This window comes from Malaclemys terrapin, chromosome 17, assembly GCF_027887155.1.
Source record: "Malaclemys terrapin pileata isolate rMalTer1 chromosome 17, rMalTer1.hap1, whole genome shotgun sequence".
NCBI lineage: Eukaryota > Metazoa > Chordata > Testudines > Emydidae > Malaclemys > Malaclemys terrapin.
Genome location: NC_071521.1, coordinates 7,757,014 through 7,779,361, shown reverse-complemented (window position 1 = coordinate 7,779,361; position 22,348 = coordinate 7,757,014). Strand labels below are relative to the sequence as shown.

General features: G+C 44.5%; 1 protein-coding gene across 2 annotated transcripts in view; it reads left to right on the top strand.

Moving 5' to 3' along the window:
* Positions 1–22,348, top strand: part of COL5A1 (collagen type V alpha 1 chain) — a 244,922-nt gene that overhangs the window by 138,175 nt on the left and 84,399 nt on the right. For both annotated transcript variants that reach the window (XM_054007167.1, XM_054007166.1), the window contains exons 12-20: positions 4,432–4,506; positions 6,853–6,945; positions 11,659–11,715; positions 12,194–12,247; positions 13,691–13,744; positions 14,730–14,783; positions 17,333–17,386; positions 19,089–19,142; positions 20,893–20,937. In XM_054007167.1, coding sequence (XP_053863142.1) covers positions 4,432–4,506; positions 6,853–6,945; positions 11,659–11,715; positions 12,194–12,247; positions 13,691–13,744; positions 14,730–14,783; positions 17,333–17,386; positions 19,089–19,142; positions 20,893–20,937 — 540 coding nt within the window. The remainder of the gene's footprint in view (positions 1–4,431; positions 4,507–6,852; positions 6,946–11,658; positions 11,716–12,193; positions 12,248–13,690; positions 13,745–14,729; positions 14,784–17,332; positions 17,387–19,088; positions 19,143–20,892; positions 20,938–22,348) is intronic.

Genomic DNA, 22,348 nt, shown 5'->3' with positions numbered 1-22,348 from the left:
GAGACTGGCACCAAGCTTACGGCACAGACTGCCCTGCCCCAAGCTGGAGGCCAAACCTTGTAGACTAAGCGGGGTGGAGGGAGGGAGAGTGAAATGGCTGCAGTACCACACATGGCTCTGAAGGAAGCACTACAGAGCAGCTCCGCCAGTCACACTGCCCCAAAGCACGGGGAGCTCCAGCTGCGGGAGGGAACCGAGGGACAACCAGTGAGGAGATCACCTTAAGAAGGCTTAAGGAAGGATTTAAGGAGAAGAGGCATTTGGGAGATGGCTCCAAGTATATCCCCATGTTCCCAAGAAACGGTGAACTGGAATGAGCTGATGGAGAAAGGGAGCTCCTTTGGACAATGTGACTTTAGCCAATGGAGCAAGGAAGGGCTCTTCCACATATCCAAGGTATAAATTAACCTGTCATCAGGAAGATCTGGTGTTCTTACCACCACGGGGACATTGCATCAGTCTGCCTTGGACTCTGCACAAGGAAGAACAGCTGTCTCTTGGCACCCACGAGGTTAGACGTGTTCAGAAGCTTTGTTCAGGCTGATAGACAGTCCTTCCCCTGATTTTATGCCCGGCATTGATCACGCCTCTCTCGGCAGATTCCTTTGTTTCTCAGAACTGTGTGTGTTTCCCGAGCGCTCAGCCCTAAGGTGCGAACAGTTTCTTTCTGTCATTGTGTCTTTACAAGTGGATGATTAAAGAACAACATGCCGAGTGAATGAATGTAGCCAAACGGCAGGGGGACGGCAGCGATTTATTGAGTGTCACAGGCCATCCAAACTGAATTCCAAAGCATTCACGAAGAGAATACAAACACCAGCTCCGGAAAACATCCTTCCCGCCATTCAGCAGAGAAACGTATCATGATCCCTGCCTCAGGAGAGCGCCATGGATTTCTCCAGATCGCTCTGCTCCTTGCGAGGCAAATGCACAGCTGTTTTCTTTTGTCTTTCTCCTTTGAGAACATGTTAATTAGTTGGATAACACCCCGGATGCTTCTATCCTTTTACATACTGTGCCAGGCAATAGAGAACGAAATAGAATAATAGGCCAAATCCACAGCGATCGTACTGTCCCCAAGTTCCATTGAAGTAGGTGGAGCTACCCTGATTTACATCAGCTGAGGATCTGGCCCTGAGTCTGTACCCCCATGCACCTCTTTTAGGGTAGCATTGAGGCCGATGCTAAAACTTCCGTTGGCTTCGCAGGCACAGCATCTGGGTTTCAGACCTTTGTCATGGTTCTGAAATGTTTGTCGGAAGGTCTTGGGTGCTCTTCTCCTTCTAGGTTTCAGGTGGCACCTGCTTAAGAAGTGCTGAAATACCAGTTGAAAGGCTTTTCTCACCGGCATTTGGGCCAGCAATGGAAGTGTCAGAAATCTAATCCTTTGAGATTTCTGGACCAACTTTGGAGGTCAAAAAAATTGGGCTAAAATCCTGACCAGTGTCCGTATTGCATTAACATTTGCAAGCAGTGTGAAGCTTTGCAGCACTCCTTAGCTATTGTAAATTGATATAGTAGCATTGACTTCATTGGAGCCACCCCAGTTTACACTGACGTGCAACAGTTTTCTTTTAAAGTTACTCAAAGGCCTTTGGAAAACTGAACTGAATTTAAATTTGAGGTATTTTGAAAATAACCCCTCCCCCGACGAACATGCTTGTGTAAAAACATTTGATCAACACACTCGTTTGACAGAATACACGAAGAGCGATAAACAAACCCAGAGCTGATCAATCACATCAGGACCGTGGGGGCGAGGTGGGGAGAGAGAGTTTATTATATAAGACAAGTTTGGCCTACATTATTTATTGTGCTTTTAATCCAACAGATGGGACTGTTTACCTATCAACTCCTCATCAGCTGAGTCAGGGACTCCTGTGTCGAAGTGGCTAAGTAAACAAAGTGGAAGTAACATCCCGAGCTAGTCTTGAAAAATGGATAGGTGGATTTGATATGCAGCCTGCCTCCAGCCGCTGAGGGGACTGCTTGTGTTTTCTGCTGATAAATCACTGCCTGTAGTGGCTGTTTACTGCAGGTTTTCAAGCTGTGTTATTATTCTGGGTCAGTTGGAGGGTGACGCGAACCCTGGATTCTTCATCTGTAATGTTCTCCAGTGCCTCTAATTATGGGGCATCACGTATCTAAATAGTCTAGCTGATGTATGTGTAGTCCAGGGGAGGGTTGGGCAGTGTTGTTTTCCCTAATTGTGGACTCACTAATCATGGGCTTGAAAATTGGACTGGCATGGTATTGGGTGCCCTTTTGAGAAAGGGAGAGAGAGCACGGGAGAGAGAGGGGAAAAAATCCAAGGAAACAAGAGTGAACAGAGTTTAAAAAAAACCCCACACAATGCAGAGAGAATGTGAAAAGGGAGGGAGGGAGAAGTGTATTCTAATACAAAAATAGATAAAGTACATAGAGCATGTAAGGAGGCAGGGTAGCCTGGTGCTTAAGGCACAGAAGTAAGATCAGGACACCTGGGTTCAGTTCCCAGTTCTGCCACAGACTCACTAGTGACCTTGGGCAAATCACTTAAGATATATTTGTCAAAGCACCTAACTGACTTCGGAGCCTCAGGGTACGTCTACACTGCGATAAACAAAACCCAGGGCACTGAGACTGAGAGCTCGTGTCAGCTGACTCTGGCACTTGGAGCTCAGGAGGTGGGGCTACAAAATAGCCACGTGGACGTTTGGGTGTGGGCTGGAGCCTGGGCTCTGAGACTCTTCTTCCTCGAATGTCTACACTGAAGTTTTACAACCCCGCAGCCTGCGTCTCACGAACCCAAGTCCGCTAACATAGACCTGCCACAGTCATGCCGTGGGTCTTTTACTGTCGTGTAGACATACCCGAAGTCTCGTTTTCAAAAGTGACTTAGGTCAGGTAGGAGCCTAAGTCTAATTGAAAATCAATGGGAGCTAGGTGCCTAAATACCTCTAAAAAGCTGGCCTCCCTTTGTCTTGTCTGTTTACATAGTAAGCTCTTTGTAGCAGAGACCATTTCTTATTACGTGTATCCACAGCACCTGATCTCTAGGCACTCCAGTACAATTCATCACAAGAAAGGCGACTCATTTGTGCCAGGGTGCTGGTGTCATAGTTTTGGTGTTTGCCTGGGGTGAGGGTGACTGTGTTTGCAGATCACTGATTTGAGAATTAGAATGAGTAAGACTCCAGTCTGTGTTTCTTGTATATCCATTCAAGAATTCAGATTCTTCAGCACCTCCTGGGGCGAAGAGCCTACACAGACAGTATCATCCATCACATGCAAAATCAGACAGGTGCAAAAAAAAAAAGCAACTCTTTGCACATACTCAGAGAGACCGTATTTTTAAGGGCTCAGAATGGCTGGTGCAGCTCACCTATCCTGCTCCAGAGAACTTCCCAAGGGGGATTTCTGCAGCTTTCATTTAAGAAGAGGGGAAAAATAAAATTAATATGGGACCTTATCAAGTAGCTGCAGGAAGATGGTGGATTACACCTGAAACTAGAAATGTTCCTCAATTAGGGCCCATTCCTGCCATCATTGAAATGAATGGCAAGACTCCTATTGACTTCATAGGACGGGATCAAGTCTACAACGCCCACAGCTTTGCATGCTAATGGGAAAATTGGAATTATGCATGCACCTTGAGTAGTTAGATGTCATCCTCATTTGCATGCTGTATTGCTGGATGTCTGTGAAAATTTGGACTTTTTTGCAGGCACAGAATTGTGAGTGCAAATAATCTGGAGACTGTTTTAGGAAAGTTGGATCTATGCTGTTGTTTAGAATTTCATCTGTAGAATGTTTAATGCGTAGGTTGTTCCTGTAGAGTGAGATCAAGGTACTCAACTCATGTAAGTCAGTGGAGCGTTGCTGATTTACACCAGCTGATTGTTTGGCCCAAGGCAGATGGAAATATTTTGGTAGGACAAAAAAAACCCACCAAAAAACAACGAAAAGAAAGAAATGAACCAGGCGATTAAACATGTGGAAGAATAAATACATTTCGATGCATTTCTGCTTCACTGTTCTGAGTTATATTTTATACCAGGTTTTATATACGGTTTTAATAGGGCTTAATATACTCAACTAAACATTGATATCATTGATCTGGAACATTGCAAAGGCTTTTATTGTTCATCTGAAAATTGCTCATGGCCGACTTGAAACTATGGAGGGAAGGGAGCAGGGGGATGGAATTACTAAGAAATACCACATGTGTTTAAGCAACACACTACAGGCCGCTGTAAACATCTCTATGCCGCCAGCCTTACCATCGATCTGGATACCATCAAAATGTGTATATATCTGAGTGTACTTGGCTTTGCCAAGGCTAACGAGAAGCAAAGGCCCTTCCAGCTACAGCAACCTATGGGGAAGATTGAATTAAATAATATATGCATACATGCTTGAGTGATTTCTCTTTATTTCTCCCCTTTGTAGGGACCTCCTGGCCGGCCAGGTCTTCCAGGAGCAGATGGGTTACCAGGACCACCAGGGACAATGCTCATGCTGCCTGTAAGTACAATTGTAACAAAAGGGCATGGTTAATATTGAAGATTGAGATCAGGAGTCCTGCACTTTGCTACTGACACCCTATCTGTCCTTGGGAGAGTTACTTCACCTCATTGTGACTCTCTTTCCCCTTTTGTGGAATAGAGACCCAACACACAACCTGTGGAACTCCTTGCCAGGGCATGTTCTGAATGCCAAAACTATAACTGGGTTCAAAAAAGATTCAGATAAGTTCATGGAAGATAGGTCCATCAATGGCTATTAGCCAAGATGGTCAGGGATGCAACTCCATGCTATGGGAGTCCCTAAACCTCTGACTGCCAGATGCTGGGTCTGGACAACAGGGGATGGATCACTTGATAACTGCCCTGTTCTGTTCATTTACCTAGAAGCCTCTGGCCACTGTCGGAAGACAGGATACTGGGCTAGGTGGACCATTGGTCTGACTCAGTATGGCCGCTCTTATGTAAATTATTACCCACCTTTTGTAAAATGCTGTGAGTTCTTCATATGGGAAAAGAAAGGGGTAAGTCAGCTAAAAATTTCTAAATTGACCCATGATTTCAAGCGCTTCAATTCTGCTGGACCCAACTTGAGACACCTAAAGTGGGCTCAATGTTCAGAAAGTGCTGAACACCCGTCTGAAATTTGTGACAGTGCTGAAATTCAGGGCCATTTAAAGGGGTCTCAAATTGGACATCCAACATTGTAGGCGACGAAATGAACTAGTCACTTTTGAAGATCGTGGCACTATTCTTTCTAGATGCCAGTCGAGCAAGCATTGAGTCAGCCCTCTCGGTCCCGGGACACCAAAGGAATGATGATGAGTGTATTTTGTCTCTGCTTTGATGCGACAGAACCCAAAGGAGCCTAGCGGCTGGAAAATAAGCAGTTGGGTACTAAGAGAAGAGTCTTAAATAAAAACCACTGTGCACTTGTAGAGGTTCCAAATGGGAGGGTAATGCATGTGTAGGTTACTGGCAGGGAGCCTAGTGCTGCTACGGCCAACTGCACAACATTGTTACAATGCCTAGCTGGCCATTACAATACCTCTTCTGGCCCATAAAGTAATCAACCCTGGGCCCGTAAATTGTGGGGTTTGGTTCAGTTGGCCAAGTTCATGTTGGAACTTGGTTTCATTTCCTCTCGCTATGCAACAGGCCGAGGTGAAACCCAGGTGAAGCAGCATTACCAACTAGGACCTACAGTCTGCAGTTTCACTCTTGGAATGCTCTAAAGACATTGGTAATTAAGCCAGTAACAGGGTATTGCTACAAGAACGTAGGTTCAGAGATGTCAGAAGTGGGAAGAACCTTAGTCCTCCTGAAGTTCAGGAAAATAATGGCCCAACAGAAGGCCTGTCCAATATCAACAGCTTACATTTTCGAGTGCTTTCCATGCCAAAGGATCCCAAAACACTTTATAAACTATGGGCTGAATTCTACTCCTTGAAGCATACCTCAGCACTGGACAAAATCTGGGCCACTGCCTTTCTCCCTGCCATAAAATAGATATAAAAACCATGCATCCTGCCCCCTCACTGTAGCAAAGTTTTTACTTAGTGTTTGGAAAGCGCTCTGAGATTCCTCAGAGGGAAAGCACCACGCAAAGCTGCAGAGCGCCGCGAATGCATCCAGGAATGGGCGTTTCTGCCTGCATACCGCTGCCCCGGTGCTGTTATTGCCTCATAGGCTGCTGCAGATTGGACTAATCCAAGCTCAAATTTTTACCTGTTTGGATTGTGTCCTATTTCCAAGCAAATGTCAGGTGTCCTGGCATGGGGAGCTAGTAACTCAGGAATAGCTTTTAAAACGCACAAGCACAAACCTATAGGCCTTGTGCTAGAAAGGTAGGCTATATACTCTAGTAAACTGGAGACTAAAGCCAAGTGATTCGTTCCCATCCTCATGCAATCACATCTGCAGGGTTTTCCTGGCCAAGAGCAGCTGGGAGGAGAGCATCAGGCCTATGAATGTTCTGGCTTTAAAGTTTTGAGCTGATGATGAATCCTTAAGGTTTTAAAGCATATATCATGATCTCATGCATTTTTATCCATGGATTGTTTTGAGCCTCAATGATTTACTTTGCAGGTGCTTAACTGGGAAGAACGTGGCTTGTACCATAAATAAGATGGATCACCTGTCTGGTTTTCCCATCAGAAGCGAATGTCACAGGGCTCTGAGAGAAGGTGCTAGACAAGTGTGGCAGTTAGTAAGTTCGTCAGAGACCAGTAGGGCAGTGACTGAGCTGAGCTCGCCAATCCAGCGAGGCTGAATAGGAAGTCAGGCGAGGGAGAGAGGGAATAGACAGCAGCACAGTCACATGCATCTTGCATCTTGCTCCTTACAGTTCCGATTTACTGGGGGAGGAGATGGTGGCTCAAAAGGACCTCTCGTTTCAGCACAGGAATCCCAAGCTCAAGCCATCCTGCAACAGGCCAGGGTAAGTGGGGCTGTCTCTTTTCTCTGGTGCCGCTGAAAGAAATGCACCCAGGTGATGTGTCTCAACCTTGGCTGTGATTTTGTACCTGGCATGGTAATGTGACCTCTATGTGATAGCCATCTTAGCATCCTTTGGCCTATCAATAACTGCTAGAAATGGGTCAAACCCAAAACGATGGTTCAAAATGCCCCCACACCTTTTGGACCAAATCCTCTGCTGATGTAAATAGGCATAGACCTGTGGGCTTCAGTGGAGTTCTGCTGTTTACAAGACTTGGTTCTTTGTGCTCAAAACCCCCAGCAAAAGTTTTATATGTTTTTATTTTTTGAGTATATCACTCTCAATAAATAAATGAATGTCACAGATGTAAGTTGTTTCTCAGCTCCATGAATGTCAGCCTGCAGATCACACTTTCTTTCAATGTATTCATTGGAAAGTATGTGATGAGTATCCTTGCAAATATTTTTTTATATATATTGAATCCTGTGGATTGACTGTAAAAACTTCCCTATCCGGGTTTATTATTCGAGCTGTGTTGGTTACCTCTGATTGGTCACGTGTCCCGCAATATTATATCCGCTCCCTGATTGGATGAACATGCAGGCCGTTAAGGCCCAAATGTTCACATGTTCAAATGAAAACTTTGGTTCCAGCAAATACAATGCTGAAATGCTGGCCTAGTTCCGGCTGCAAATTATCAGCACCTGCACTGGCTGGTCAGCTCCAGCCATTGAGCACCGGGTGTGGAACCCAGGTTTTTGCTCGTTTCTCACTCCTCCCTGCTCTAGGCAGGGATTAAGTGAGTGCACAGCTCTGCTTGTTTCCACACAGCTGGACCCAAGAGCCAGGTAGTTTAGGCACGGGATTAAAAAGGAGGTTCTTGGTCCCTTGTGCCTGCATGGAACCCAGATCAGAATCCAGCCCTGTGCATGAAAATTAGGTACCGCCCTTGTGTTACTGCTAAGCTGTCAACGCTCCCTTTAGCTACAGGCGTGGGGCATGCTTGCTGCAGAGGCCCAAAAGAAAGATATTACATGAGTTAATGAAATCAGGTCCATAAAAATGTCTATCTAACAGGGTGGCAGATTTCCCTTTCTTCTTTTATGACTCCTAATGAAGAGACTGGTGTAGGTGGGGGGTTTGGGGCTCCCATTCAGTCTCAGATTTGACAAAAAAACAAAAACTGAAAAAGGACATTTCCCCCTCTCCCCGGGGAATATTTCAACAGTTCTTTGAAAAACCATAAATTCCCCCAACTGATTTTTTTTTCATTCAGTTTTTAGCCAAACTTTTTCAGTTATCAGTTGGTGAAAATAGGAGAGCGGGGGAGAGGGAGAGGAGACAAGCACACAGTTTATGGGTTTATGTTTTTTCAATGAAAAGTTTAAAATTTTCCACAAGGGGGGAAAAAAACAGCTGTACCCTGACCAGCTGAACCCTGTGTACAGACCTTGCCATTTGAACTGGGATCATTAATAAGAAAATTGAGATCAAAGTCTTCTGTGGTGAAGGCTGAAAGGGTTTTGGGGAGGCTGAGAGAGGAAAGGGAATCCTGAGGTGGTAGATTTTTCTTCTCTTGTTTTTGGTTAATTACATTATTAAAGTGATATATTCTCCTGAAATTTGATTCTTGGTAAAGAGGCCAAATGTTGTCCCAGCTGGCAGTATTTCAGAGCAGCTCGTTTTTATTGGGCAGTGGTAAAAAAATATAAGTTATAAATAATCTAACATTTGTGTAATATTTATTTCTTTACAAGTGCAGGCACGGGTAGATTTTAATTACTGGAGCACAGACATAATTAGCAGTCTTTTAAAGTATCGAATTACTGCAATGGAACAAATTGTCCAAGTGGTGTTATAAAGTGTGGACAGTCCCATTACCTGCCATGAAAATTATTGACTTGGTGCTGGCTATATGGGTTTTTAATGACTGGGTTTAAAAAAAAATTGAAGTTGAATTGCGGTTCTATTTATGGGAATATTAAATAGCAAAAAATCTGTAAATTGAACTGTCAGGATAGGCCCGTTACTCAGTGAAGGGGTAAAAATAATATCAGAAAATGTGGAAATGGCAGAGGTGCTCAATGACTTCTTTGTTTCGGTTTTCACCAAGAAGGTTGGTGGTGATTGGACGTCTAACATAGTGAATGCCAGTGAAAATGAGGTAGGATCAGAAGAGGCTAAAATAGGGAAAGAACAAGTTAAACATTACTTGGACAAATTAGATGTCTTCAAGTCACCAGGGCCTGATGAAATGCACCCTAAAATACTCAGGGAGCTGACTGAGGAGATATCTGAGCCATTAGTGATTATCTTTGAAAAGTCATGGAAGACGGGAGAGATTCCAGAGGACTAGAAAAGGGCAAATATAGTGCCAATCTATGAAAAGGGAAATATGGACAACCTGGGGAATTACAGACCAGTCAACTTAACTTCTGTACCCGGAAAGATAATGGAGCAAATAATTAAGCAATCAGTATGCAAACATCTAGAAAATAATAAGGTGATAATTAACAGTCAGCATGGATTTGTCAAAAAGAAAGCGTGTCAAACCAACCTGATAGCTTTCTTTTATAGGGTAACAAGCCTTGTGGATGGGGGGAAGTGGTAGGCGTGGTATATCTTGACTTTTAGCAAAGTTTTTGATACTGTCTCGCATGACCTTCTCATAAACAAACTAGGAAAATGCAACCTAGATGGAGCTACTATAAGGTGGGTGCAAAACTGGTTGGAAAACCGTTCCCAGAGAGTAGTTATCAGTGGTTCACAGTCATGCTGGAAGGGCATAACAAGTGGGGTCCCTCAGGGATCAGTTCTGAGTCTGGTTCTATTAAATAGCTTCATCAATGATTTAGATAATGGCATACAGAGTACACTTATAAAGTTTGTGGACGATACCAAGCTGGGAAGGGTTGCGAGTGCTTTGGAGCATAGGATTAAAATTAAAAATGATCTGCACAAACTGGAGAAATGGTCTGAAGTAAATAGGATGAAATTCAACAAGGACAAATGCAAAGTACTCCATTTAGGAAGGAACAATCAGTTGCACACATACAAAATGGGAAATGACTGCCTAGGAAGGAGTACTGCAGAAAGGGATCTGGGGGTCATAGTGGATCACAAGCTAAATATAAGTCAAGTGTTGCAAAAAAAATGAACTTCCTTCTGGGATGTATTAGCAGGAGTGTTGTAAGCAAGACATAAGAAATAATTCTTCCATTCTACTCCACACTGATTAGGCCTCAACTGGGGTATTGTGTCCAGTTCTGGGTACCACATTTCAGGAAGGATGTGGACAAATTGGAGAGAGTCCAGAGAAGAGCAACAAAAATGATAAAAGGTCTAGAAAACATGACCTGTGAGGGAAGATTGAAAAAATTGGGTATGTTTAGTCTGCAGAAGAGAAGACTGAGAGGGGACATAAGAGTTTTCAAGTACATAAAAGGTTGTTACATGGAGGAGGGAGAAGAATTGGTTGTCTTAACCTCTGAGAATAGGACAAGAAGCAATGGGCTTAAATTGCAGCAAGGGCGGTTTAGGTTGAACATTAGGAAAAACTTCCTAACTGTCAGGGTAGTTAATCACTGGAATAAATTGCCCAGGGAGGTGGTGGAATCTCCATCATTGGAAATTTTTAAGAGCAGGTTAGAAAAACACCTGTCAGGAACGGTCTAGATAATACTTAGTTCTGCCACAAATGCAGGGGACTGGACTAGATGACCTCTCGAGGTCCCTTCCAGTTCTATGATTCTATGATATGGATAACGAAAGTATGGGAAGAATACTCCTGTAGTCTTAAAAAAAAAAAAAAAGATTAATGGAGATATCCTATCTCCTAGAACTGGAAGGGACCTTGAAAGGTCATTGAGTCCAGCCCCCTGCCTTCACTAGCAGGACCAAGTACTGATTTTGCTCCAGATCCCTAAGTGGCCCCCTCAAGGATTGAACTCACAACCGTGGGTTTAGCAGGCCAATGCTCAAACCACTGAGCTATCCCCGGGGGGAGGGATATATAGGTTTACAGTGTCTCTTCAGCATCTTTGTAGAGAGAGAGAGCCTTATTAATCTCTCTGTTGGTTATACACCAGTGTAAGTGAGGGGAGACTCAGACACATAGAGCCAGATCCTCAGCTGGTGTAAATCAACATAGCTCCACGGAGGTCAAACATCAGCTAAGGAACAGGCCTTTAGTGTTCATGGGTGTATGTACACCTTTATCTATCAAGACAGGTTATAGTTTCTACACAAGAGAATCTTTCCTACAGAAGGTACACTCCCTGTACTGCAGAGTAAACATACATCGTCTCCAAAAATGGTTATATGTACACATAAGCTGGAAACCTTGTACATTCTATTCAATGGGAGCATGTAGGGAGAGATAACACTCCATATCTGTACTAAGCTGTCTGGGGCACCTTCATTCCTGGTCTAACTGCATTGAAGTCAAGGAAGTTGAATCAGGGATGAATTTGGGTCTCTTTGCATGCATTGGACACATGGTTTGTTTTATGCACACTGGGCCAAAGCCCATTGGCTTTAATGATGTTGCACCAGCATCTGCCACTAGTGATTTTGGCCCACTGTGCAAGATTTCTGGTCCCAGTGGTGTAGCGCCTTTGCTGATGACAGCACAAGGTGTGGGTCGTGCTGGCTCTGGTTGTGTCTGGCAGTAGGATGTAGAGGAAACTGGATGATTTTCTCTTTCTGTTGCAGTTGGCGTTGAGAGGACCTGCTGGCCCTATGGGTCTTACTGGAAGACCAGGCCCTGTGGTAAGTAAGTAGCCAAACAATGGGGACAAGAAGGCAAAGCTGACACCAGGGCACTGCCTTGGAATTGGATCTCTGATATTATTAGTGCCCTGATTGTCAGAGGGCCTTCATTTTGCTGACACACACATTTATGCACCTGCTTTCTGGCCTCTGCTCACTGTCCCATGCCCCTGTGTAGGGATTTGGATGCAAACCATCTTGTCACAGCTTCCCTGGGCTCCCCCACGTCCGCCAACATCCCTGTCATCTTCTGTGAATGAAACCTCGTGGCAAAGAGAGGCAGCGCACCAAACACGGCCACCCGCTCCTGGAAAAGTGCTTGTTTCAGCACCCAGGCTCTAATTGCTGGAGCAGCCGTTATTCTAATGCGTGGGTTCCCAGTCAACTCTCGTGGTCCCAGGGGTTAATGGGTCCTTCTTGACATCGTTCAAGTCTTGCCCATGGCAAAGCTTAACCTAACCGTATTGTGCATCCATAGGGACCCCCAGGCAGCGGAGGACTAAAAGGTGAACCAGGAGACCTGGGGCCTCAGGTGCGTATGAGAAAATCACTTAATTTTCAAAAGGGGGTGGTGGTGAGAGCTTGTCTAAAGCTACTAAGCCTGTAACCAGGGCTTTTATAGTGGCCCATGTGGAGGAAGAACTCAGGCTTTCTAAAGGGCGAATAAAATTGGACAGATATGGAAATACGTTCTGCATCTAAGTGAGCATTTGAGTATCCAAATACAGAGCTCAGAGATCCTGAGACAGTGGAATATTCCACATTGCCTGCCTTCTGAAGGGCATGCCAGTACTGACGATCCAGGAAATCAAATCCTGAAAGCCCTTATTTCCTTCTTAATCTTTTCCCAGGCAAACCTACCATTCAGTACATAGAGTATTTTGCTCCCTGTTTAAGTCCTGTAAGATTCCGGGATGGGCTGATCAGGTTCAGTGGTGTGGATGGAGAATCATGCTCTCAGCATGCCATGCTGCTCCACCCGGGTAAGAAGGGAGGCAAATAGTGCTCTTGTCTATTCTGCCTACCAGCACCTCTAAACCTGTATCAGCCTAAACCTCGTGATTTTATCTTCATCGCTAACAGTGCTTCCACTGGAATCAGTCTATCCACACAGCCTGGGCAAACACTGAATACAAGATGCAACAGGATTCTTGGAGGTCCCACCTTCATAACGCAGGCAGTAGTTCCAGTATAGAAATCCTGAAGGCCCCTAGTTAGTTCGTAGCTCCTGCTCAGGCAAAACTCCCGTTCTTTACAGTGCAAAGCCCAAGTAAGGACTGAAGGATTTGCCTCCAGAACATGGAGTCAGCAACAAGTGTGAAACGGTTCCTATGATTGGTGTGTCCCCAAAGGGAAATCTTAATCAGTCCTCGTGACACAGTGGGAGTTTCTTGTCCTCATCCCCTGCACAATGGACCTCGCCTGTATTTGATGTACAGAGGACTCCGTCCAGTGAGGTTAATGTCACATGTTCTGTGATCCCTGTGACCTTTGCTAGTGGCATTGTCTTAGCTGGTACATTACTCCTCTCCTTCTCTGGTTTCCACCCTTGTTCTTTATCTCCACTGAGTCACCTGAGGAATGAATGGATCTGCCTGTATACATTTGCTTACTGTGGGCCAGGTTTACAAAGGGGTTTAGGCACCTAAGCATGCAGATCGGGCTTTATATACCACTTAAGTAGATAAGGTGACAAACTTCAATGGACTTTCAATGGGAGGTAGGCACCTAATTCACTTTGGCATTTTTGAAAATCCCACTGGGTACCTATCTGCATCTCTAGGCACCTAAATATCTTTGTAAATCTGCCCAGTTGAGAAGATATGGCAAGATAGGACTTAACCATTGTTTTAGCTGCACCGGACGGGCCTGGCTAGAGTGGGCCTGTGTCTTGGTCTTGTCCTCTGGAGAACATGCATACGGTGTATCATCATCTGCTTTGTTTTTTTTCCCCACTCTCTTCAACCTATTGCAGGGTCCACGAGGCACTCAAGGCCCCCCAGGCCCATCAGGAAAACCAGGCCGCAGGGTAGGTGCACTCAGAAACTCTCTGACATATTTGAAATTGGCTTCCTGCTGCTGGCAAGCAACTGCTGAGGGAGAGGGGGCAATGAGAGTGTCCCTGAGAAGATGATACATTGCGGGTGACTAGCTGCCCTATGTCACAGACCCACCCATGGGCCAGTCTACGTGGGCTTCTGCACATGGCAGATATCTGTAACAGGGAGGCCTCCCAGTACCTCTAAACTTATATACATATAATGGAGAGGCCTAACAGCCCTCGGGCATAAAGAGAGGGATGATGGGGTGAGGGGCATTTCCCATTCTATTCCACACTTCCCATCTTCTCGTATACGGTTGCTCCTCAGTCGTCCAAAATATACCTGCATGCATGCATTGGGCCTGATCCTCTCACACCGCTTTTGCTGTAACTCCATTGGAATCACTGGCTTACTCCGGATTCTCATTAGTGTGAGCGGAGGATCAGACCCACGGGATACATACAGGAGATAGCATACGTTGTACTCCTACCCTGTGCACACATCTCCGTGGGTGCACGTTAAGAGGTTGAGCTTAAACGACATGTTGCTTCTGCATGCTAGAGCATCAGCTCTGCTTGCTGGTGGGAGAAAATTAAGAAACTATTCTGCATGACCCACTCCTGGGTTACTAATAAGTTTTTTAACTCATTACGCTCTGTGAACACCATAATTAACATATCTTGCAATGTGCTGATTGATATTTTATTCATGTCTTCTCTTTTAAATCAATGGCCATGTCCCGGCATCCAGGGTCCCTACCATTTTATATTGTACCCTTCGTTAGAGAGCCAGGCAAAGATAGGGCTGCTGCTGCCACAAAAACAGACGGTCATTTTCTCCCCACCAGGGAAACAGTCCCATTGCCAGTGGGTTCTGACTTAAATAACACTTCATTCAGCCACAAGCCAAAGAGCAGATGTCCCTGTGGTCTTGCTCAGCTTTTGTACTTGACTTGCCTTTCCTCTCTTTCAGGGACGTGCTGGCAGCGATGGTGCCCGGGGAATGCCAGGGCAGACAGGACCAAAGGTAGCTTTACATATTTATATACTCTTTGCATTCACTTCTGCTCTCGCAAACACAAACCAAATGGACCCTAGACAGAAGGAATTCGGTCCACTAGGAAGGGAAAGGTCCGGCAGTGTCTGTATAATCATGGGCTAGAAATATTAGAGGTGGAAATGAGTCACCAGGGTCAGACAAAAATAATGAGAGATTTTTGGTACAAGGTTTGTTAAACCAAAAAATTCCTTTGAGTAAGAAATATGCTCCCTTTGTGTGTGTGGTTGAAGAGCAAAGACTTTGGAATCCCAATTATGAAAAACATACAATGAGCCATTGAAAACGTCATGAAATCGAACTACAGAAAAACACCCATTAACTGGGTAAGGAAACTTGCAAAGTGTGTGGTGGAATTTTAATGTCATATTTGAGATGAAATCCCTTACTTCCCTGTCATCTTGTGCTATTATCAAGCAAGAAAGGAGCTGTTCCACCAAACTGAATGCAGAGAAAGTTTGCCCAAGGAATCGTATATTAGAAGTGTTAAGTAGTTCATTATGTAGATACTTAAAACTGGAATAGATGGGAGTTTCTTGATACAGAGGAACGAGTCTGCAAACCATTTATCCAGTAAGTTAACGAGTTGACTGCCCTCAGAGGAGTGAATGCCAGGGCGACGTGAAAAACAGAATAATGAATAGTAGCCGAGGTGGTGACTAATTCTATTGTTGACGGACTTCAAGGGGCACTCTAGAACTCGACCCAAAAAAAAGCCATCTTGTTACGGCTCATGTATCTTGTGTAGGCAACTTCGATTGCTTGCCGGGTGGATTTATCCTTGAAATTGCTCTGGCGTTACAGACTACTCCTACGTATAGAGTAGCAGGATGGAGAACAGGAGGAGAGGTGTGCAACTATAATTCCATTATAAGTTAAATTAGCATGAGCGTGTGTTTAGTGGCTGGCAGAGCAGAAAGGGAGACAGGATTTCTGGATTCCCAACTTTGTTAGTTTACTATGTGGCCGGAGACAAGTAACTTCAGCACTTACACAGGGATAACAAAACCTATTTTATGGGTGAGGTGTGCCAAGTCCAGCATCGTAGATGGAAGCACCCAAAATCAGTACCCCCTTTTTGTTTTCCTCTCAAATTCTGATCCTGGCGTGATTTGCCCAAGGACGCCCAGGCAGTTTATTGTTGCTCTTTAAGCGTAAGGCCCTCCTTCCTCCCCGCTTTTATTTATCTAGCAGGTTGTGAGCAAGAAGGTGGGTTGCAAGGGGTCAGCTGCTGTGTGCATGGTGCACTATAGAGTACATTACGGTTACAGATGACTAAGCCATAGAGTGTGATGCCCACTAGTGATTTTCTTTGGTGAGGTGACTGGTTACTTATGCACTCTGCTTTGCAGACCCCAGGGGCTAGGTCCAGCATAGCCAAGTCTCTGCTGAACTGATCCACGGGAACGTCTCTGTTTTAGCTCAGAGGTGCAATTCCCAACTTTAGTCCTACACACGACTTCTTCCTATGAATTAAAATATCAGTGGATAAGTGCTGCTGTGAGAGATCCTCCAACAGGCTCTGTTTGCACAGGATAAATCCCACCAGCTTCATGTGATGGACCTCTGCAGGCAGAGGCTGCCCAGGGTGCTGAATAATAGATGGACAGGAGTTTTATGATGTGCATTTTCTTTCCTCTTGGTTCTCAAGTAAGACCAGAAACCTCAGTCACTTTATTGAAAGGAACATCCACTTAAACTCCAAAGTGAAGTCATCAGATTTAAGATCTGTCTATTTTCCTTCTTAGGCCATAAACTTTCTTGTCTTTGATCCTAATTTTATTAACTCCATTTCCTGTTTTGTTTCTTTTTTCCACTTGAGTCCCTAGCAGGATTACAGGGAAAGCTTTGGCCAGAAAGGTGGGATGCTTTCTGAGGGGGCTTAGAGATTGAATTTGAAGAGGTGCTGATGGACATGGGAAAGTTGATACACCACTACCCCGATATAACGCGACCCGATATAACACGAATTTGGATATAACGCGGTAAAGCAGCGCTCCAGAGAGGAGGGGGAGGCTGTGCGCTCCGGTGGATCAAAGCAAGTTCGATATAACACGGTTTCACCTATAACGCAGTAAGATATTTTGGCTCCCGAGGACAGCATTATATCAGGGTAGAGGTGTATTTAGGTTTCTACCAGGGGGCTATGATTAATAAAGGCATGACATTTAGACAGTGAAAATGTAGACTGAATATCTCAAACACTTTCCAAAAAGGGGATGGGTTTGGCAGTAGAATACTGTCCCAGGGAAATTGGTGGAAGCCACGTTGCTTGAGAAACAAAGATAAGCTGGAAAAATCATTACATGGACAAGGGCAGTAGTCGGCGAGATGGGTAAGATGACATCATGGAATGTTCTCCTCTCTAATTCTGATGTCCTTGGGGCTGTGATAAGAAGCTGAAACACTGTCCAATGCCTGTGGATAAAACTGATCCCTCCTTGGCCCAGAGACTGATCAAAGTGGAAAGAGGTACAACAGTGAACAGAAATCTGGACTAACCTTGTCTTTTCTTGTAGGGTGACCGAGGTTTTGATGGGTTGGCTGGTTTGCCTGGTGAGAAGGGGCACAGGGTAAGTTCTCATTTCCACAGCATCCTGGCGACAATCTTAAAAAATGGCCGTGGAACATTAGAAAGGGTTATTGAGCTCCCAAATGGACCGGGGTGTGTGTGTGTGGGGAGCGATACGGTGTTCTGAGGCTGTTGGGAGTTGCATGGAGTGTGGTTAGAACTGAGAGGGAGACATCATGGGCTGGCCGTTGTAAGAGGATTACAGATCTCTGTAGGAGTGCACAGGACATGTCATAAAAACACATCCAACCACAGTGTCCACATGGCAGGAAGCCATTGAAAGCTTCTGAAGACACATGGGAGGGGAAAAAAAACAGCAGACTTTTTGGAGGAGGTAACAAACCCCAGAAAAGTAGAAAAGAAGCAAGAAACAAAACCTGCTTTTATGGTGCCGTTGATGGGAACGCAACCAAAAAAATGGGATTCGTCTGTGTGCTTTGTAATTAAGCAAGAAGCCAACTATTTTGGCAAGCAACCCCTCCCCCCCGCCCCAAGAATGTAACTATTACTTTATAAAGCAAGGGGGAGTGTTTTTAGTGGTGGAGGAGATTACATGGCGATTACATGCTATGTTGGGGCGGAAAGGTAGCACATAAGGGCAATGTTTAACCAGCTAGAAAATGCTGTAATGTGTTTGGGTTGGAATGGTAACTATGCAGCAAAGCCAAGGTCCCTGTTCTCAAAGAAGCTGCTGTGCGTACCTTAGACACACTGGTTGGTTTTCGTCCCCATTGTGAGACATCATGGGGAAGGTTTGTGATGGATTGTGCTAGTCCAGTGAAGCAAACCCTGTGAGTTCTGAGACTGCTGTTATACTGTAGAAAGGACCCTGAGATTAAGCTCTAGCCCTTGTGTCAGCCACAAGGCATTTCCCATACACCCAACAGGATTTTGGTATCCTCCAATAAATCCCAAGTTAATTCAAGTTACAGGGATGTTCAGATAACACGATCTCCCTGTTTGGTGGGGGAACAGGCAGCTGTTCTTTGCACAGGGATGGTTTCCTTCTTGCCAGTTTCACATCAGGGAGGGGCAGCTCAGGAGGCCTGGTCATTATTAGTGAAACTGATCATGGAGGATAGGGCTGGCCCTAGGTTTTGTGAAGTGTCACATGCAGGGCACCATCCAACGCTCTTCTGGCTATGACCAAGTGGCCCCCACCTTTGCATACCCATAATACAACCCAGTTCCTGATGGTCTCCATAGGCTATGGTGACATTTCTTCCTCCCCGTACCCGCCACATACTTGTCATACACAATCTGCTCCTCCATTCCTGAAGCCCTGTGATCTCCCCTACATGGACTGGGAAGACAGGAGCTTGAGAAGAAGCACAACTATCTCAGCAAGAAGCGTGGGACTGGAGAGACAAGTGTGGGACACGATCTCTCACTGTTCCGTGGCAAAAGGGGACCACGGATGTTGATTGAGGATGCTCCTCTCTGCCTGATGGATCACATGTGTGCACACGATAAATAGTGTCCTATATGGCTACAGAGTAGTGGCCATAATTCTAACGGGTTTTTGAGGGTACTAGGAGATGGGGGGAAAACTGAGCACCTGGTCCCACGAAGATGGGGGAACAAAGTGGTGGGGCCTGACGCTGCTCTCCCTCACACCTTCTTTACATCATGAGGGAGAAGAGAATTGGCTTGGCTTCTCTGGGGATTTCCTGAAGTGGCTGATTCTAATCTTACATTCCTAGGGTGATCCAGGCCCATCAGGTCCACCAGGAGCACCCGGAGATGACGGGGAGAGGGTAAGTTTATCCCTGAATGCAGCTTCCTTTTGAATTCAGAACCAAGCCCTGTAAACAAGAAGCAGGCGTGATATCAGACATGTAATGAAAACAAAGAGCAAGCCAGTGCTGGCATGTTATTTAATGCAAAATGCTGATCATCTTTAAAAGTAGGTCTTGGGGTAGACTGGAATTCTGCATCCACGCAACATTAATACATATACTCACAACTCAGCCTACATTACAGTAGTTCTGATCATGCTCTCTGTTTGGCATTTGTTTTAACTGGTCAATTCCAAATGGCACAAAGCAATGGCACTGAATGGGGTTCACGGTGAAGGGAAAATGTAGAACTGGTTGAAATTTTTCATTGAAACCCATTTTGATGTCTCTCCCTCCGCCCTCCCCCACCCAAATGAAGATTTTTCTGGAAAATGTTTGGATTTTTCAGTGTTTCCCATTTCATTTTACTAGTAATGAAAACCTGAACAATGTTGAGTTTTTTCCCCCCTTTTGCTTGCATTTTTCCTTTTATCTCCCTTTTTTGGTGGTAAAATAAAAAGAGGGAAAAGAAGGAAAAGAAAAAGGGATGTAATATTGGGGAGGAAGGGAGAGAGAAGGGATAAAAATAAAAACTGAAAAATGTTTTCCAAAATATTTTTTTTGTCAGAAAAATGGACGTTTTTTTTTTTTTAATTTTTCACAAAAAAAACCCAAGAATGATTTTTTTCTTTGTGAAATACACTTACCTACTCACCCTTCTTCAATAAGCGCTAGTAAAATGCAACAAGGTCTCAGGGACAGGAGTTCCAGACTCTGCTGGGGATTAAACATTAAAATGGTTTCTCATCCCACCTCTGGAATGGTTCATGTTAGCCTTAGACAAGTCACTTGTTTGTTTCCTCTCTAAAACAGGCATGACACCTACCTATCTCATTGATAGATTGTGAGGATTAATTAGTTAAGCATAAAGTGCTTTGGAGTTGAAAAGACCTAAGTATTATTATTGTCCGTCAGCTGAACAATATGTAAGGAGATACAGTAACTCTCTCTGAGTATGTGATCAGTCTTAAATCTCAAGAGGGAAGAGGAATTGTTTGGGAAGGGAATACGATGCACATAGAGTCTGACGTGGAATAATGGGATGTATTTTATTAACAGAGGATTTAAGATGAATATCAATATTGATTTCCTAAGCGTGATATCCATCAGATTGTGAAATAGTCTCCCAGGTCAACTGGAGGGAGCCCCATTGTTTGAATAATTTAAAAATGAACCGGACAAAGCAATGAAGAATATTCTATAGGGAACAATGGTGCATTAGTAGGTGATGGAGTAGATGACGTAAAAATCACCCCATCTTTAAATTTCTCTAATCTAAGGAGCCAACAGGTTAATATGGGTAACTTTAATTGCCATGTTCGCTTTTTTGTATTGGTTCCTCCGTTCAGTTAGTTACTAAATCTGCTGCTTATTGACCCACAAGCCTTGAAGTGTTCCTACAATATCTCATCTGTTAACAAAATCCATCTTTATAAACAGACATGAATTATGAAACATCCTTATAGGATTTCTAATCTTCAGTAAACTCTGCACGCATGATATTAGTCTCCAGGCTTATGAGAACTTTCTTATGCACGGCTACCATTTTATTACTCCAGGGAAGTTGGTTTTCTATGTGATTATTATTTAACAAGGGTGAGACACCTACGATGTGACTGAAATGTAGCTGACTTTCTCTCTCTCTTTTGTCCCCTCCACTGCCAAATAGGGTGATGATGGAGAAGTTGGACCCAGAGGTCTACCTGGAGAACCTGTAAGTACTTGCTAGTTCAAAATGTGGCCATCTCATTCTGCAGTACCTCAGTAATTCTGTCATCCAGGGCTTCTATGGCTAATGCTGTCCTTTGCAGGGGTAGTGGCAGATAGTCACAAAGTGCTACACAGCGTGTTAGATTAAATCTTCAAGGCAGTGAAGAGACAATGAACTCTAGTTGTCACGTGGAGATCTGTTCTGTCTCTCCTGTTTACAGCCATTTCATAAACCGAGGAACATTTCCTCCAGTTTATTTATTCTTCCAACATTTTTAGCTAAACGTCTCAGTAGTGTTGTGGCCTCAGTGGCCTCCTAGGCAAACTGTAAAGTCCAGAATTTGAGCTGTGTTGCTTAGCAGCGATTGGTCAAGTAGGAGGAGCAGATCTCCTCCAGCCTGGCTGTGGAGCGAATGGCTCATGGAAAGTGTACGTAAGCTTTGGTTTCAATGAGTATTCAAGAGCACACAGGCTAAGCATTTGTTTTTCATGGGCATTCGTGCCGGAAAAACTTGATCACATGAGTATTTGGGGAAAATGAACACTTGGGCCTTGTCTGGGCTGTTGAGACTACAAATACGAATTGGCTGTTAGACATCACTGTGTCACCTAACCCTGCTCAGAGTAGGGCCAAACGGCATGGTGCTTAAAATGCTAGTGGCAATTCCCAACCCACCTCCACTAAAGCCATTATACCTTAAAGGCTTGCACAGATACTTAGCATGATGCCCTGTGAATTGGAGTCACGTGGTGAAATCCTGGTCCCATTGTGAGTTTTGCCATTGACTTCAGTGGGGTCAGGATTCCACCCCCAGGGCATAAAAGATAAGTACATCTGCAAATCTTTGCAGAATAAGGGTCTAAGTCTCCTGATGCTGCTAACCTGGGAGTAGCTGATCCAGGGTTAGCAATGGAGGGAATTCCCTATTGTAGACAAGGCCAAAAGGGGATGCTAACGTGACCAGAGCAAATGCAGTGTAGAAGTTCAGACCAATATTGCTAGAGAATGTTTTGCGGTATTCACTCAGCAATGCCAAGAATTAATTTCTGCCAATTTGGGAGGTCCAAAAGCACAGTGGCTACTAGCACCAAATATTCCTGACTTTACTGGCAACAACAAAAACCTTTTCTGACCATATGGAGATACCTCTGTGCAATGGAATTGTCATTTTCATTAAAATCAGCTTATTCTTGTGCCCCAAACGCATTTTCTTAGGTAATTCACATCCCTATTAATACTATCGCATGCCATCAGCTTTGCTTTTATCATGTCCTGTTTTGTTGTTGTAAATACCGGATTAGTGATACCAGAGTAACTGATGAGAAATGTTGGGAACGTAGGAAAGGGAAGGGTTGGCATTTACAGACTCTTTGGGACTAAATTATACATGAGATGTCTGATTAACTTCTGGGAA